The sequence below is a fragment of the Crocodylus porosus genome, unplaced genomic scaffold (assembly GCF_001723895.1).
Source record: "Crocodylus porosus isolate Cpor-Errol unplaced genomic scaffold, CroPor_comp1, whole genome shotgun sequence".
Taxonomy (NCBI): domain Eukaryota; kingdom Metazoa; phylum Chordata; order Crocodylia; family Crocodylidae; genus Crocodylus; species Crocodylus porosus.
Genome location: NW_017728918.1, coordinates 2,148,717 through 2,165,557, shown reverse-complemented (window position 1 = coordinate 2,165,557; position 16,841 = coordinate 2,148,717). Strand labels below are relative to the sequence as shown.

The 16,841-nt window shown below is 44.2% G+C and overlaps 1 protein-coding gene across 3 annotated transcripts in view; it reads right to left on the bottom strand.

Moving 5' to 3' along the window:
* Positions 1-16,841, bottom strand: part of RCAN2 (regulator of calcineurin 2) — a 157,737-nt gene that overhangs the window by 72,310 nt on the left and 68,586 nt on the right. The window contains exon 1 of one of the 3 annotated variants that reach the window (XM_019537122.1): positions 3,786-4,108. The exons of the other annotated variants lie outside the window; for them this stretch is intronic. Within the exon in view, the coding sequence (XP_019392667.1) occupies positions 3,786-3,872 (87 nt within the window). The 5' untranslated portion in view covers positions 3,873-4,108. Of the gene's footprint in view, positions 1-3,785; positions 4,109-16,841 lie in introns of those variants that run through there. 3 annotated transcript variants of the gene reach the window in all.

Genomic DNA, 16,841 nt, shown 5'->3' with positions numbered 1-16,841 from the left:
AGGGGGAGTTCCAAAGAGGATGGAGCTGAACTGTTCTCAGTGGTGACCAATCACAGAGCAAGGAGCAATGGTCTCAAGTTGTAGCAAGAGAAGATTAGATTAGATTAGATATTATAGATAGATTTCATAGATTTCTAGGGTTGGAAGGGACCTTGTAAATCATTGAGTCTGACCTCCTGCTCTAGGCAGTAAAGAGTGTTTGTCTAATCTCTTCTTGAACACCTCCAAGGTAGGGGAAAGCACCACCTCCCTTGGAAGTCCAGGAAAAGCATTAGGAAAAACCTTCTCACAAGCAGGGTATTAAAACACTGGAACAGGTTGCCCAGAGAGGTGGTGGAAGCTCCATCCTTGGAGGTTTTTAAGACCCATATGGACAAAGCCTCAGCTAGGATGATCTAGTTGGGGATGGTCCTGCTTTGACCAGGAGGTTGAACTAGATGTGACCTCCTGAGGTCCCTTCCAATTCTCATTTTCAATAATTCAATGATTCTGTTCTAAGGTACATGGTGATGTCTGTGCTGGTTTTACCTGTTCTCTGAACTGCCACTTATTATTCTAAGGAGCAACTCACAGGGAACAGGAGACTGAAACCTGTGATTGGATAGCTTAGTATAGTTCACAGTTTTCTCCAGAGCTTCATTTAATCTCTTTAACTAGATGTCAATGAAATAAACTGAGTGGGGCCATTGCATCAACAGAAATCTTGAGGCTTAAGTTCTTTTCACTGGCACAGGAAAATTAATCCTAAAGGATTCTTAGCCCATATTGAGAATCCTAGTGACCTACAATATACCATACACATAAGAAAATTGTCACCCATTAGTACTTCCTCATTATTATTGAGATAATGTCTCTCGGATGTGAAGGAAGAGGCATGCTCACAGTACAGCTATAATGTATTAGAATGAAATACCTTAGAGTACAGGCAGTCCTCAGACTTACGACACAACTGGTTCTTGAAAAACGTGTCTTAAGTTGAAACGTTGCAACTCAGAACCAATTTTCTCATAAGAAACAAAGTTAGAAATGGGGGATTCGTTCCTGAACCAAGGCCCGATACCCTATTTTCCACCAAAAATACCACAGAATTTTGTACTCGATCAGTTATAGATGAGTAGTATAGCTACATTAATGTATTTATATTATAAATAGCAATCATATTGATTTGGAAGGACTTCTTTAAGGTGACTTGGCTGGACTTTTTTAAGGGCTCTTGGCTGGAGTCTTCTCAGGAGTCCTGGCTCCAGGTTTTTCTAGAGTTTTGTCTGCTTTCTTAAAGAATGTGTCCAAGGAAGTTTGGACAGATGTTCTCCAGGGAGATGAGTGACTGAGTGACACAGCAAACTTGTTCGCTGGTGTGGTGTCACATCAGATCAAGGGTTGTAAAGTCAAAACTGATGTCATAAAGTTAAAATGGTGTCAATTTATAAGAGTTGTAAGTGCGAAACGTTGTAACTCGAAACGCTGTAAGTCAAGGACTGCCTGTATATGAACATAGATCTTCCGTTTCCAATCTCCTGATGCCTCAGAGTTGACCTGCAAAAGTTGGGGAACCTCACTTGGCTGTTTTGGTTTGAGCCTCGTGCCCACCTCCCTCTGAAAATGATTTTTTTTTCCATTTTGTTTCAAGTCCTAACCATCTATCCATCAACCATAGGGTTTTATATTACAGTCTATCCATCAACATAATGTCTGAGCTCCTTCCATAGCAGACTTTAGAAAACTATCTTTCTTGTTTTTGCTTGAAGTTTCCTTGGAGGCCAAGACACCAACAATAATAGCTTTCTCCAGCCTTATGTCTCAGGAATGTTGAATCATTAACAATGGCTATTCTTACCGTGCAGACTGCAGTGTAATGCATTAGTAGCTGGCTAGGTCAGGTGCTGGAGATAGTCTAGCTGCAGCAGTATGGAACTCAGTGGCGGCCAAATCACCCTGCCAAGAAGCAAGGGTAAATCAGGCTAAGCTCTGCTCCCTGCTGCTGCAGCTACACTACTTCCGGTATCTGAGCCGGCTAGTTTTAGCTACCTTGGATATCTCTACGCTACAATGCAGTCTGCAATACAGAATGCCCAGTCGTTCCACCCAGTAATTTGTTCCAAAATTTGAATTAAGGAAGTTGTAACATAAGCTAACAGCAAGTTTAACCAGTCTGATGCACAATACCATCCCTTAACCAGTGTGGTATGAAATTGTAGAGCCATGTGCCAATTTCTTTCTTTAATGCTGCTGTAAACCTTTTGCTCCCTTCTTTTCCCCACATTCCTCAGTCATTCCTCCGGGATGCTGCTGTTCACAATGGACATGATCCAATTCTGGCTGAAGTCAACTGGAGTCTTTCTATTGACTGTTATCATTACTATAGTACAAAGTACCTTTAATGCACAATCTGCATTCAGCATAAAAGTCTCAATTTCTCTGAACCCATCCCCCATGAATACAATTAAGACTCTAAATGTCAGATCTATTATACTTTAGGTGAAGCAACATGAGCACAATCAAACATTTACCAATATATTGCACCCCTTCAACTACAAAAAACATGTCACAGTGCTGACAGGAGTGTTGCCATTCAGACAGCCATGAACCAGCAACTAGATATCTGAATCCATTCACAAACTGCATTAAGGCTTTTGCATTAAAAGACTGGTTTCTTAAATTAAAGGGCCTCCTACTGGTAAATCATAAGCAGTTGTGCAATTTATATATGATACCATATGAACACACTTTTACAGAAAAATAAAGTATCAAATGAAAAAACGCAATCTGTTGGGAAATGATCAGTTAGTCACACAAATAGTGCCCCTGACTTCAGAGGACTATTCATGGGCATAAATGGAAGAAAGGCTTCACAATCTGGCCCACATTAGCAGAGCCTTTCCTTTTTTCCTCCTGCATTCTTCCAAAACTGTAGGACAGTACAATACATTTGGTTGGCCGTATCTGTGCCCTTTAAATAAACTGCTGAATCTCACTGCATTATGCCTTCAAGCTCTTTGAAATGATTTGTGAAAGACATATTTAAAATGAGTCTTTTGAAATCTTACTTTGTTGGGGTTCTTTTTATTGTAATAAAATTGGAAAAGAACTGGTTTCATCAGTGAGCAATTACCGGTGACAATTAGACAACTGCTGCAGGAAATCAAAGAAGATAAGCACTGCATATTAAGATGTACATTGTCTTCAAGTCATTCATACTGTACATAAGACATCTAACTTTGTATAAATACTTACATTGCAGATGTAGTAAAAATACTTGCTACAAAATTTTAATCCTTTAAAAATACCTAATGCTTGATTTAACTTTAAAGGCAAGAAGCATAACGGCTGCAAAAACCTGGGGGAAAAAAATCACCTGAGAAAGATATAGCAAAGCTAAGCCCTAAACTAATGTATTGTTCCTGTGTCTGAATTGTCAAGCAGCAATTGATACCTATTATAATGCACATCTACAAAAGTGACACTGGAATAAACGCATCTTTGAGAAATTAAGAATGAGTCATTTCTGTTACCAAGATGAAACACACACAGACTCGTGTTATATAACGTTTCTTTTATCATTGAATAGTAAACAAAAGGCTGCGCTGTCAGCGTATCAAAGCAGACTGGAAAGCAATCATTACTCTCTCATTTCTTGCAATGCTGATATTCATGCACTGCATATGTATTTACTAGCGCAGCAGCATTTCATCTGCCTTCTTGTTTTAAACTGCTACATACCTATTCCTATTGCTGTCAAGGCTTTTATGAGAAGCATTTGTAACAAAAGGATTGCAGGTGCATACCTTAACCTCTTGATTGGTAAAAATCTCCACATCCACCCCACAGGCAACCAGAGTGGAGACATCACAGTCCATGCTACGGGCTGGCATCCCCCCCTCTTGCACACAAAGAGTTAGGCAGCTTCAGAGTTATGAATGACTGGGAAATTTCCAATTCAGTATTGCTTTTGAAGAGTCCCAAATTCTGCTCTCAGTGCTGACGACAACTGTAAGCCTCTGACACAAGCTCTCTGCACTTAACGGAGTTGTTCCTTGCCTTCGCTGCACACACCCACCAACGGAGCCGGCACAGCATACTAACAGCACTATCCTGCCTCTCGTGGCCATGACATCACCACCAAGACTGACATAAGCTAAATCTATTTTTTCAACCCTTTTATCTCCAGGCAGCACACTGGATCAAATTGAACATGATTATGTGCTAAATCTGAACTCAGACTAAATCAATTCAGGCAGCATTTGCTGGCAACTGAGTCATAGCTGTTGTTTCAGCTGAGTGCTTCTGTTGGAAAGAAAAGATCTCCCGACACTGCGAGCTCCCGCTTTGCATGTAAATTAATTCTGTATTTGGAATCTGACAGTTTGGGGTGAGCTGGCCTTATTTACTTTGCGTTAAAAAATTTAAAGGGTTGAAGCCAAAGGTTTGTTTGTTGCTATTTGGTTTTTGCTACTGTACTGATGTAGATTTTAACAGCAGCAGGTTTTGCCTGAGCAGAGCTACAGAGCGCGACCCATCAGACGCTGGGTGGTTCAATGACCTTGCAGGAAGCAATCAGCACAGCTCAAGACACAGACAGCAGTGACTAAACTAGGTATATTGTGCAGGATACTGGGTTAGCTTTTTTGTGAATTAGAAGTTGGTTTGCGTTCACAGAATAACCAACAGGAGATACTTCACGCTAGGGCTCTGAGTTGAGCGACTACTATCCCCCCTGTCCTTGAAGGTGTTTCTAAACATGAATGGACAGATTTTTGGCAGATCTAAATTGATTTAGATCCACTGACCCCAATGAAGCCAAGTCATTTACCCATGCCAAATACCTAGTCTACATATACTTTAACAGTTTACTGATGTACAGCTAAAAATACATCGCATAGCTGGTCCCATGGCTTGTAAGAATATTTCAAGTCAATCTTTGTTCCCACGGTTTTTATATCAAAGGAAAGGTAATGTTTCATATCTCGTGATCCAAGAATAACTTTCATTGTTGGTGCATCTGCTTAATTTTAATAGTTTTTGTTTTAATCCTAAAAACCATCGATCTCTTAACAACCAGGTTCACAGACAGAATAAGGTGTTTCTACACTGCAGTCACTGCTCTCTAGCTGCAGCAGGTATTTACCCTGCTTCTCAGACAGGTTTTGCAGCCTGTTTTGAGCTCTGTGCTGCCACAGGCAGACTGCTACAGCCCGGATCTGATATGTCACGGAAGGACTACCAAGGTTCATCCAGCCCTCTGGCCCTGTGCTGCTCATCCATTTGGGCACCAATGCTGCTGCTATCATTGACCCTGAGAGTAGGAAGAGTGACTGTATGGCTCTGGCTGCAAGGGTGAGGGGGTCTGGGGCTCATGTTGTGTTCTTGTTGATCCTTCCGGTCAAGGAAAAGGGTCTGGGCAGGGGCAGGTGCATCCTGCAGATCAACACCTGGCTGCGCAGGTGGTGTCACCAGCAGGGATTTGGCTTCTTTGATTTCTGGGAAGAGACGTAATCTACCTGACAAAGAGAAGGAAGAGTATCTTTGCAGACATGCTTGCTAGCCTAGTGAGGCTTTAAAGTAGGTTTGCCAAGGGATGGAGACCAAAGCCCTGAGGTAGGTGGGGAAGCAGGAGACCTGAAAGATGATCAACCAGGAGCAGGCAAGAGGGGAGGTGTGCTGGGGTTCCTGGATCTCTCCCAGTTCCTGGCCACAGGCTCCCTTGGTCCCTCAGACAACACTGCACTGCTTCCAGCGGCAGGGGCAGGGGCAGGCAGCAGATGGAGGAAGAGGGAGCTGGACAGTTCAGAGGCAGCAGTAGCTGGCACCCAGACTGAGACTCGGGGGGGGGGCACAGGTTAACCCCTTAGAGGCTGTTACAGACCACCATTTGGCTAGCCCTGTGCCAAGTTATTAATGGAGATATTCAACAGTACTGCACTGAAGACAGACCTGCGGAGAACCCCACTTTAATACTTTATCTCTGCCTGACATTGAGTCATTCATTCACAAATACCATTTTAGCACAATTTTACAACTAGTCACACCTCCATTTTTAGTAGTCTTATCTACACTATCTCCTTACCTCTCATGAGAATGTCATTGGAGACCATGTCAAAAGTCATGCTAAGTCAAGGCAAACTACATATAGTAGCTTGATACAGAAGGAAATCAGGTTGGTTAGGAATGACTTGTCCTTGACAAAGGTATGTTGTCTGTAACTTCTCACCTTGTTACCCCCTAGATGTTTGCATGTACATTTTTAATGGTATGCTCCAGTATCTTTCTGGGTCCTGAAGAATGCAATTACTTCACGATGATTAGTGTCATCCAAGTTGTCTCCCACTTTCAAATTCTCAACCAATTCCTTCCTATTAGTAAGCGGCAAAATGAGAAAATTCTTCCTCCTACTCAGTTTTATCCACCATCTGTGCCAGAAGTTGTCCCTAACACAATCCAGAAACTTGATAGACTACCTGTGCACTTTCAATTTAGCCTCTCAGGAGATCCTACTTTATTAATGCATCATGTGATTTTTGTTTCAGAGTTATTTTAAAAAGCCTGGTCCATCTCCTCATTTGGGGGTCTGTAGTTGATGCCCACATCATCAACCTTACTATCTGTCCCTTTCACCTTAACACACAGACATTCAAAAAATAAGTCTTCCATCTGGAACACGTTCATTTTTCTTCTCTCAGATTTGGGGTCCTGACTGGCAGCAGATCACCCAAGATACAATGCCAGATGAGCAGATGGATACAACTAGGCCCCGAGAATGGAGTCATCAATTGCCACTACTGCCCCCTGTTTCCTTTTGAGAGTGCTAGTCATGAATCTCTCAGCCTCTGGGGTCTACAGCTTCATTTCTTCCACTAGTAAGAGCATGCTTCTTCTCCTTTGATACCAAAGATTTGTGTCTTTTCTTCACCTCAAGTTTGGGGGCTCAGAGCTGGAGCACTGTGCTGCTAGAGGTGATGAGCTTCCACCCTTCTGAGCACACTTCGCCAATGTCTTCTCTGGTTCTCTTCCAGGGTCATAAAGATCCCTTTATGTACCAAGTCTTCATCTTCATAAATGTTCCTCAACCTAACCACCTCCTCCTGAAGATCCCTTACCTATTTCCTGAAGGAACCAGCAGGCAACTTTCATGCCAAAAGCACTATTCTACCTGACTGTCTTTAGCAAGGACACGGAGGTCACCTTCCCTGCAAAGTCAGACCAGGACCTGGGTAAAAGCACCTGAAGTCAGATGCTCTATGTGGAAAAAGCCTCCACAGAAGCAAAGGAAGAATTAAGAGGTGGTGGTTTTAGCAATATGACATCTTTCAACCATTACTGTCCTTCTTCTCCTGATACTGCTTACAATTCAACCGAACAGACGCTCTCTGTCTGGGGGACCGGGGGGAAAGGAGCTGCCAGGGCAGCCACTCTCACCAGCCCTGCCCCACCACCAGCTAACAACTGTGGGGGAATGGATCCCCCCCTGCCATAAAGGCTCTTCCACAGCTTGCTGGCTGGGGTCTGGGAGAGATGAACCAGGTTCACCCCCACCCCTTCAACTTCTTGACAGCTGCAGCCAGCAACTGTGGTGTGACCCAGTCAGGGATGATGCAAGGGAAGGGCTCCAGGATCTGTGTTCCTGCAGCAGCCCCAGTCAGGCAGCCCTGGACAGGGATGCTGTGGGGGACGGAGATGCTGGAGTCCTTTCCCTGCAGCAGCCCCAGTCAGGCAGACCTGGACAGAGCTGCTGTGGTGGGGAGGAGACCCTGGAGCCCTTCCCTTGCAGCCCTCTCCCCCTCCCCCCCTTGGGGTGGCTACAGGAACAGAAACCTCACCCCCCCTTGCCCCAGCTGCATGTGGGGCTGGGATCAGAGGCTGTCATCGACTCAGGACGGTAGCAGCTGAGGGGGCGGGGCCAGGCTAGTGCCTGGGCAGGGCACAGGATTGACAGGCTTAACTGCACTCGGACATGTGCTTGTGTGAGGTTGGTGGCACTGGATTCTTGACTTGGTTTGTGACATGCTGTTTCTGCCACTCTCACTCTTCCTTCTCCTGTTGTCATTGTGATGTTTCAAAGTACTGAGATCTCTGCAGCAAACTCTTCCTCCATTTGAGATGGTCCTGAGCAATAGCTTCCCACGAGTTGACAATGATGTTGCATTTTTTTAAAGTTGGCCTTGAGGATGTCCCTGAAGCGCTTTGTTTGCCCTCCTCTTGAGTGTAGGACTTAGCTGAACTGGGAGAATAAAACTTGCTTCAGCAGTCTGAAGTCAGACATCTGGATGACATGGCCGGCCCAACAAAGTTGATGCTGAGTGATCATAGCCTCTATATTCATGGTGTTTACTTGCAAAAGAATGCTAATGTTGGTGCATCTGTCTTCCCACTGGATTTAGAGGATCTTCCACAGGTAGCGCTGATGATCTTCTCCAGCAACTTTAGATGCCTCTTGTATGTTGTCCATGTCTCAGCTCTGTACAGCAAGGTGGGGATCACAACTGCTTGATTAACCATGAGCTTGGTTCCAGATTTGATGTTTCAATCTTGAAACACCCATTTCTTCAGGTGTTAAAAGGCTGCACTTGCACATCTGGGGCAATGTTGGATTTCTTTGTAGATGTCAGCCTTCTGCAAGAAATAGTTTCCAAGGTATTTAAATTTTAAAAATATTTAAGAAAGAATCTCACTGTGGATCTGGATTATGGAAGCTGGGAACTTACTCATTAGGAGCTTGTTGGTGGAGGACCTTAGTCTTCTGAATGTTAAGCATCAGTCCCATTTTCTTGTACGCCTCATTAAAGACATCAACAATTGCCTGAATGTCTGCTTCTGAGTGAATACATACACACTACAGCATCATCAGCATACTAGAGCTCAATGACTGAGGTCAGAATGGTCTTGGTTTTGACTCGAAATTGGCTGAGGTTAAACAGCTTACCATCCATTTGGTAGTTTAGTTCCACGCTGGCTGAAAGCTTGTTGGTGGTCAGATGTAGCACTGCAGCAAAGAACTTTGAGAAGAGTTTTGGAGCAATGACATAGCCTTGCTCAACTCCCATTTTAACCGCAAAGGGATATATCATAGATCCATTACTGAGAACCACCACTCACATACTGTCATGAAGCAGGAAGAGAATGGTAACAAATTTGGGCGATTCAGAAAAATCCTTCACGCCACTTCTTGGCTGGCAGAGTCACTAAACCACTGTGAAAAGCATAAACCCGGGGTTGGCAAAGTCTGGCCCCAAGAACCAGATCAGACCTGCAGTGGACTCCATTTCCAAGCAGCCCCTGCCTGCAATGCTATGGCTAGTTTCCATGAAGATCCTAGGAGCAGCAGGGTTCGTGACAGCATGGGACCAGGGTTTCCATGGGCACCAGCCCCAGCAGTGCTGGCAGGGCACATGGCTGGAAGAGGAGCTACTCCAGGGCCAGGGCTGGGATCTTGTGGTGGTGACAGTGTGATCCAGAGCTGGGGCAGAGCTACTGTCTGCTGCCTGCACTCCCCTGCCTGAAGCAGCTCCACCCCCAGCTGCGCACCTTGCCAGCACTGCTGGGGCCAGTTTCCATGGAAACCCTAGCCCTGTGCTGTCACAGGCCCACTACTCCTGGGGTCCCCATGGAAACCAGCTGTAGTGATGTGGGCAGGGGGTGCTGGGAAATAGAGTCCGGCCACATCCGCCATTCTGGCTTAAGCAGAGCCTGATAGTTCCATTTTTTCTCAGATGGGAAGACCTGCTGAGGACGTGTCAGGACTTAAAGAAAGAGGAGGTGGGGGAAGTGAAGGCAGGACAGAAATATGCTATACGTGCCTTCCTGTGGAAAGGGCTAGACAGAAGCTAGGCAGAGTCAATCGGTACAGGTCATGGAGAAGCCCTGACAAGACACCAGTGGAGCGGACTGCTGGTCACTGTCCTGAAAAAAGGAGTCAGGAACTGGGGACAGAGTGAGGCTCAGCACAAGCACAAGCCACAGAAGGGTGGAACAGTGTCTATGAATTACATGCATTTTACTGACCTGAATGAAGACTTTGCTACTTCAAAAGAGGTGGGACTAAAGTGATCCTATTCTTTTCTCCCAGAAGTTCAAAATCAAATATTAAAAATACTATAGCGTGAGTGACTGAAACAACTGGTCATGGCCAGCAGGAGCCACTCAGGGAAGACATCCCCCTAACAGATGGGTTTAATCTGGCCTTAAACAACATCGCACTGCCCTCCTTTTAACTCCCAAATACAAAGGCCAGGGAATGTTCCATGCAGAATTATTCAGTTACGCCTCTTTTTATAGCATTATACATGGGTTCTAACTCTGTTAGGATATGACCTTTTCTCTAGACTGTAAAGCCTCTGATCCAAGCTCATTAATCAATTTTCCAAGAACACAGTCAATGGCTAAGACAATAACAAATTAGTCCCTGGAAAAAGCCATCTGCATGGGACTACTTTTGCTGTCGGTTTTGAAGTATTATCAAAACACGATGAATTTCCAGAGGCTGGTTACTTTAACAGGAAGATCATCAATAAAAAAGACAAAATAAAGCAACTCTGAAAATCTTCAGCAATGGTAACTAGATAAATTGTATATCAAATCCAAATGTTTTCAAGCCAGAAAGTATTAACAGGAATTTCACAATGAATAAGCAGCAGCTATATCTTCAACAACTACTATTCAACCAGTCTTTGCTATATGAGATTGTCCCTCTGTCTGAAGTTTCACTGAATTGTTGATTCAATGATGGAAAAAAAAAAAAAAAAAAAATCAAATAATGGCAAAGAAAGGGCCTCTCAGTTCCATTTCTGCTCTTAAATAATCATGAGAACTTTTTGAAACTTCTTCTCGAAATATATGGCACATAATTACTTGGCTTGGGCATTTGGAATAGGTTGACCAAGGAAAAGAAAACCTCAGTTGATCCTAAAATCATCTGCAATGATAATTGGCTACTGAGCAGAAGCACTTGAGAGCTTGCAAAATCCTAAGTTACACTGTGTCTTGACTGTCCTTGATTTTTGGAAAGGGTCCCTTTATATACAATAAATAAGGTTTAATTCTTCTGCAGCTTAGGAAATATCTGTCATACAGTAATTTATAACTCTCCAAAGCTACTTTTAAGCTGATAGGGAAAACATGAATCTGGGAATCCAAGATTGAAAAAAAAAAAAAAAACACTGAAGGAGAAGCAATCCTTCATAGAAGATAAAAGTAACTATCCGAAAACAGACATGGAGTTAAGTTAAAATAAAATAAAATAACCTAGATGCTGGTGCTTAAATGATGCCACCAGGCACAGCTGATGTCACTGACTCATCAGGAACACAGGGGATTTTGGCATACTACAATTATTATTATTATTATTTTGTGGTGGCCTCTAGGATCAGTGTTCCCACCTGCTCCACACCAACATTTTTAGCTGCTGGTCACTGTGTTATGAGTTCCCCTCTACCTAACCCACAGAGCATAAGCTTTATTGCAGCTTCTAGCTATAATCTTGTCTCTAGCTTAACCTAGACCAGCTCTTGCTTAGGTTAGAGACAAGACTACAGCTACCTGGTTCAGTCACTAATATGGTAGAAAAGGGACAGTCATCATACAAATATATAAAATATAATTTCTGGAAAACAGTGTCACTTAAGTTCCACGAGACATCAGACAGACATTTATCACTAGAGGTATAACAAGAGGGTTACAGAAATGAGGGAAGCATCAATGTTTTTGTAATAGCTGGGGCAATGACATAAGTAGGTGTAGGCAAGGAGAGCATACCAGCCCCAAGTGCTGATTTAGATGGAGTGGAGGCATGATGATCCCCAGAGATTCCTGGCTGCAGCAGCAGCTGCCCTGGGCCATAACAGTAGCAGCCAGATGCTGGGATACCACATCAGCAGCAGCCAGGGGTGGACAGACAACAGGGTTCTGCCCATGGCACGAACTTCTTAGTGATGCATCTGAGCTGAGGGATGAGAAGGATTTTGTACAAAGAAGGGATCCTAGAAACTAGGGGCAGTGGGAGAATGGGCATGGAAGATGCCTGTGTGTGACTTCTTTTATCATGAAGAAGCTGCTGCACATCAGCTTCCACATGGCTCTTGAGACAACGGGACCTTGATCCAATGGCAAGGAGACTAAGACAACTGGGGATCTCGTTCTGCTACAGCCTTTGCCCACCTTTGCAGCCACTGAAATTCAAACATCTTCTGCCTACTCTGCAGTTGAGAACTTGTAGACCCAGAGCTGGGAGCTGGGCAGGCTTATTATAGTGGCGACCTGTACTTGCCATGTCACCGCACCACCTAAGGACATATGTGACTTTTCAGGAGGGAAACCATTGCCATCTCTACTGTCCTCACCACATCCTAGTGGTCCTGCTGCAGCTTGGTCCACAACTGCTTACATGTTAGAGTTGCCCCTGCTTATTTCACAGTTAACCTTCCCTGAAGATCATTCCACTATCCGCCACCCGTGGACGCGCCGGGCAGCAGTACAGCTCTACCCCACAGAATGGGCCTCTATGAATAATCTGGAATAAAGGCTGGAGAGCTAGAAGTCTGCAGCACACACTCAAATTGAAAGCTTCTGGGTTAAGAGTACCAGGGGGTGTTTACAAAGCATGACTCCCACACATGCCCATCAAGCAAGGAGCCAGCACTAACTGAAATAACAAAAAGAAATTTAAACTATTTAAACTTCTAAATTCTTCAAAGAGCACATGAGGACTTGCAAAACACAGCTCTAAATGCCGAGAACCACAGGGTGTCCAGATTATAGCTTTGAAGCTCAGGGCATTCTTTGTATGTGCCAAATGACTTTTAAACAATTCCTAATACTGTAGTTCACTGCTCTTATTTATCTAACAAAATTAAAGATATGACTGGCATCTGCAAGAGCCTACGGTGCACACATCCTAATTTTGCTTTAGATGCCATTAGCAGCACCAACTCTTCTAGAAACACAGAGCTCCCAGGATATAAAACACAGGATCCTCATAATAAAGAGCTCTTCTGTTCACTTAGGAAGATGGACAGTTTTGAGGATAAAGCACAGGAGTGAGACTCAGTAGTTCAATTCTTGGTTCCAGTACAGACTTCCTATATGACCTCGGGCAAATCATGTAGGGCTGGGTATTCAAAAAATCCCAGGTCCCTCCTTCTGGTTTGTCTTTCACCTCTAATCTCAGGGACACTCTGTCTTACTATGCTTTTATTCAATGCCTGGTAATTGGTTTGGATCTAAGAACAGTATTGCAGTACTCCTGTCTAATAATAACAATTAATATATGTATGCATTTTAATATTCAGATTCATGTATTCTGCTATTGGTTCCCAAAACATTTTTTTAAATTTACCTTATTTAAAGGCATCCCTTTGCCATTTTGTGGATGTGTGTCAGACCAGTTAAGGTATTTAACATGACTTTGTGTTTTCATTGTCATTTGAGATGCTTTAACCAAGGCAGAACGCCCTTCAAAGAGGTTAGAATACCAATGCTGTCACCTGTGAGAGACCTTATCGTCTAACTGCAGCGCTGCACAGGATATGCAGGTGAGAGATTTAATGGCTCTTCGGAGAGAAAACAGTGCTTTCTGCCAAGCCAGCAAAATCTGTCCAGCTCAAGGGGAAAAATACACTATCAAGCAGAACACAATCAGACAGCAAACACTACCTAACTAAAAGCAAGGGAACATTAAATACAATTCTTTATGAAGCCACTAGTCCAGCCAAATATTTTTAAAGGGTGTTGAGGAATTTAATTTGCTTCCAGACACTAGAAACAGATATTCACTTTTCCCTCTGCATCTCCTTCCCTACTGCAATGAAGAAAAAAAACACATGATATTTTACATTTTGCACAGTAAAATACTCACCTTAATGTACAAATATATTTCCAATTATAGAATTCTAGATATAACTGTGATCTGGGTTTATCCTAGAGCCTGTACAAAGGGAGATGAGATTATTTGGAAATATATGGTATAATGAATTGAATATAAAGCTTATCCAATGGCACTGAAATCAGATTTGAAGCCTTAGCTACACCTAGGTGAATTCACTGAATAGTTTCACATGGAAAAAATTTAAAATGAGAGTCACAAATAAAGAGAGAGAAGATGACAATGCCCCCACTATCCAGTAATCAGAACACTTCCCCAGAATATGGGAGGTCTGGGTTCAGTTCACAAAATCAGAAAATGAGGGCTGGAAGGGACCTCAGGAGGTCACGTCTAGTCCAACCCCCTGCTCAAATTAGGACCACCCTCAACTAGATCGTCCTAGTCAAGGCTTTGTATATCCTTGTCTTAAAAATGACTCCACCACCTATGTGAGTAACTTGTTGGGTGTTTTACTACCCTCCTACTGAAAACATTTTTCCTAGTATCTAATCTAAACTTCCCCTGCTGCAACTTGAGACCACTGCCCCTTGTTCTGTCATCTGCCACCACTCAGTCCTCTTTGGACCCCCACTTCAGGTAGCTGAAGGCTGCTATCAAATCTACTCTCAGTCTTCTTTTCTCCAGACTAAAGCCCAGTTCCCTCAGCCTCTCCTCATAAGTCATGTCCCCCAGCCCTCTAACCATTTTCACTGCTCTCCACTGGACTCTCTCCAATTTGTCCACATCTTTTCTGTAGTGGATGACCCAAAACTGGACACAGTACCCCAAATGTGGCCTCACCAGTGAGGGGAAAGGAGGGGAATAATCACTTCCCTTATTCTGCTGGCTGGCAACACTCCTACCAATGCAGCCCAGGATGCCATTAGCCTTCTTGGCAACAAGGGCACGCTACTGGCTCATATTCAGCTGATTGTTCACTGTAACCCCCAGGTCCTTTTCTGCAGAGCTACTGCTTAGCCAGTTGGTTCCCAGCCTGTACTGGTGCAAGGGACTCTTCTATGCTACGTGCAGGACTTTGCACTTGTCCTTGCTGAACCTCATAAGGTTTCTTTTGGCCCAATTCTCCAATTCACTGAGGTCTCTCTGAATCCTAGCCCTATGCTCCAGTGTATGCAACTACTCCACCCAGCTTGGTTTCATCTGCAGACTTGCTGGGGGTGCACTCTATGCCATCTTCCAGATCATTGATGAAGATACTGAACAAAACCAGTCCCAGGATAGACCCTAGGGGTACTTCACTTGATATCAGCTGCCACCTAGACATTGAGCCATTGATTACTACCCTTTGAGCCTGATGCTCCATCCAGTTTTCTGTCTACCTTACAGTTCATTCATCCAACCCAGGCTTCCTTAGCTTGCTGGCAAGAATGTTGTAGGAGATTATTTCAAAAGACTTGCTCAAGCCAAGGAAAATCACATCCACTGCTCCCCTCACATCCACAGAGCCAGTCATTTCATCATAGAAGGCAATCAGATTGTTCAGGTATGACTTGCCCTTGCTGAATCCATGCTGACTGCTCCTAGTCACCTTCTCCAAGTGCTTAGAAAGGGATTCCTTGAGGATCTGCTCCAGGATTTCTGCAGGGACTAAAGTGAGGCTGATGGGTCTGTAGTTCCCCAAATCCCCCCTCTTCCCTTTCTTAAAGATGGACACTATATTTGCTCTTTTAGAATCATGGAGGATCTTTCCCAATCACCACAAGTTTTCAAAGATAATGGTCAGTGGCTCTGCAAACACACTGGCCAACTCCCTCCGCACTTGGGTGCGCTGTATCCAGCTCCATGGACTTGTAAACATCCAGCTTTTCTAAACAGTGCCTAACCTGTTCTTTCACCACTGTCAGATTCTCATCTCCTATCAAATTGTGCTGCCAGGTGCAGTAGTCTGGGAGCTGACCTTGCTTGTGAAGACTGAAGTAAAAAAGGCATTGAGTACTTCAGCCTTGTTCACATCATGCCTGTCGGTTGCCTCCCTCAATCAGCAAAGGACCTACACTTTACCTGACCTTCCTCTTGTTCCTGACATACTTGTAGAAACCCTTCTCGTTACCCTTCACGTCCCTTGTTAGCTGCAACTCCAATTGCACTTTGGCCTCTCTGATTTCATCCCAACATGCCTGAGCAATGCTCTTATACTCTCCCCTCGTTGTTTATCCAAGTTTTCACTTCACTTAACTGAAAAAATCTGTCTACTTCAGTTCTCTCCTTTGCTTGAAGAGATCTGAACCCACATTTCTAACCTCCTGGAGAGAGCACAGACTGGAACCCAGGGCATTTATACACATACATTTGTCTGCTCTGATGCACCGCATCACAGCAGCCTCAATTGAGTCTGCTCTGCACACAAGCTGAGGTGCCTGGCGCTGCAGCACATACACTTAGCACGTATCATATTGAGATCATAGTACTGCCCTCTCTTGAACTGACTGATTTTCAGTCACAGTTCTGGGATTGTACCAGAGCCAGTTTAAGACTCCAGTATGGAGCAGGGGCTGGTGTAACACTGGCACAACATGAGAGTGGGTCCCAGGAGACACACCATACCAGAACCACTTCAAAACTCTAGTGTAGTTCAGTACTGGGGGAGCTGGAGGCAACACCAGCATAACCTAAGCCCTGATCCCAACTCCTGAACTGGCTCCTGTACAGCATGGCAGCTGGGACCAGCCCCTGTGCTGTGCTGGTGTCACTGCAGTGCTTGCACCACACTAGAGCCTTGAGCCAGCAAAGCTCCAATGTGTTGAGTTGGGAGGGAAGCCCAACAAAGCTGCTTATCAGGCTCCCAGCCTCCTTACCACATCAGAGCCTTAGGGCACGTGTAGAGGGAATGGGGGTATACTTCACCCTAAACTGAAGCTGTCGGTTTTTAAAAACACCTATTCAATTTAGGGTGAAGTCAACCCATGTCTTACCTGCCTTTAAGGTGGCAGGGAGGGGAGAGTGAGTGAGCTGCTGGTGGGTGGAGCAGTCC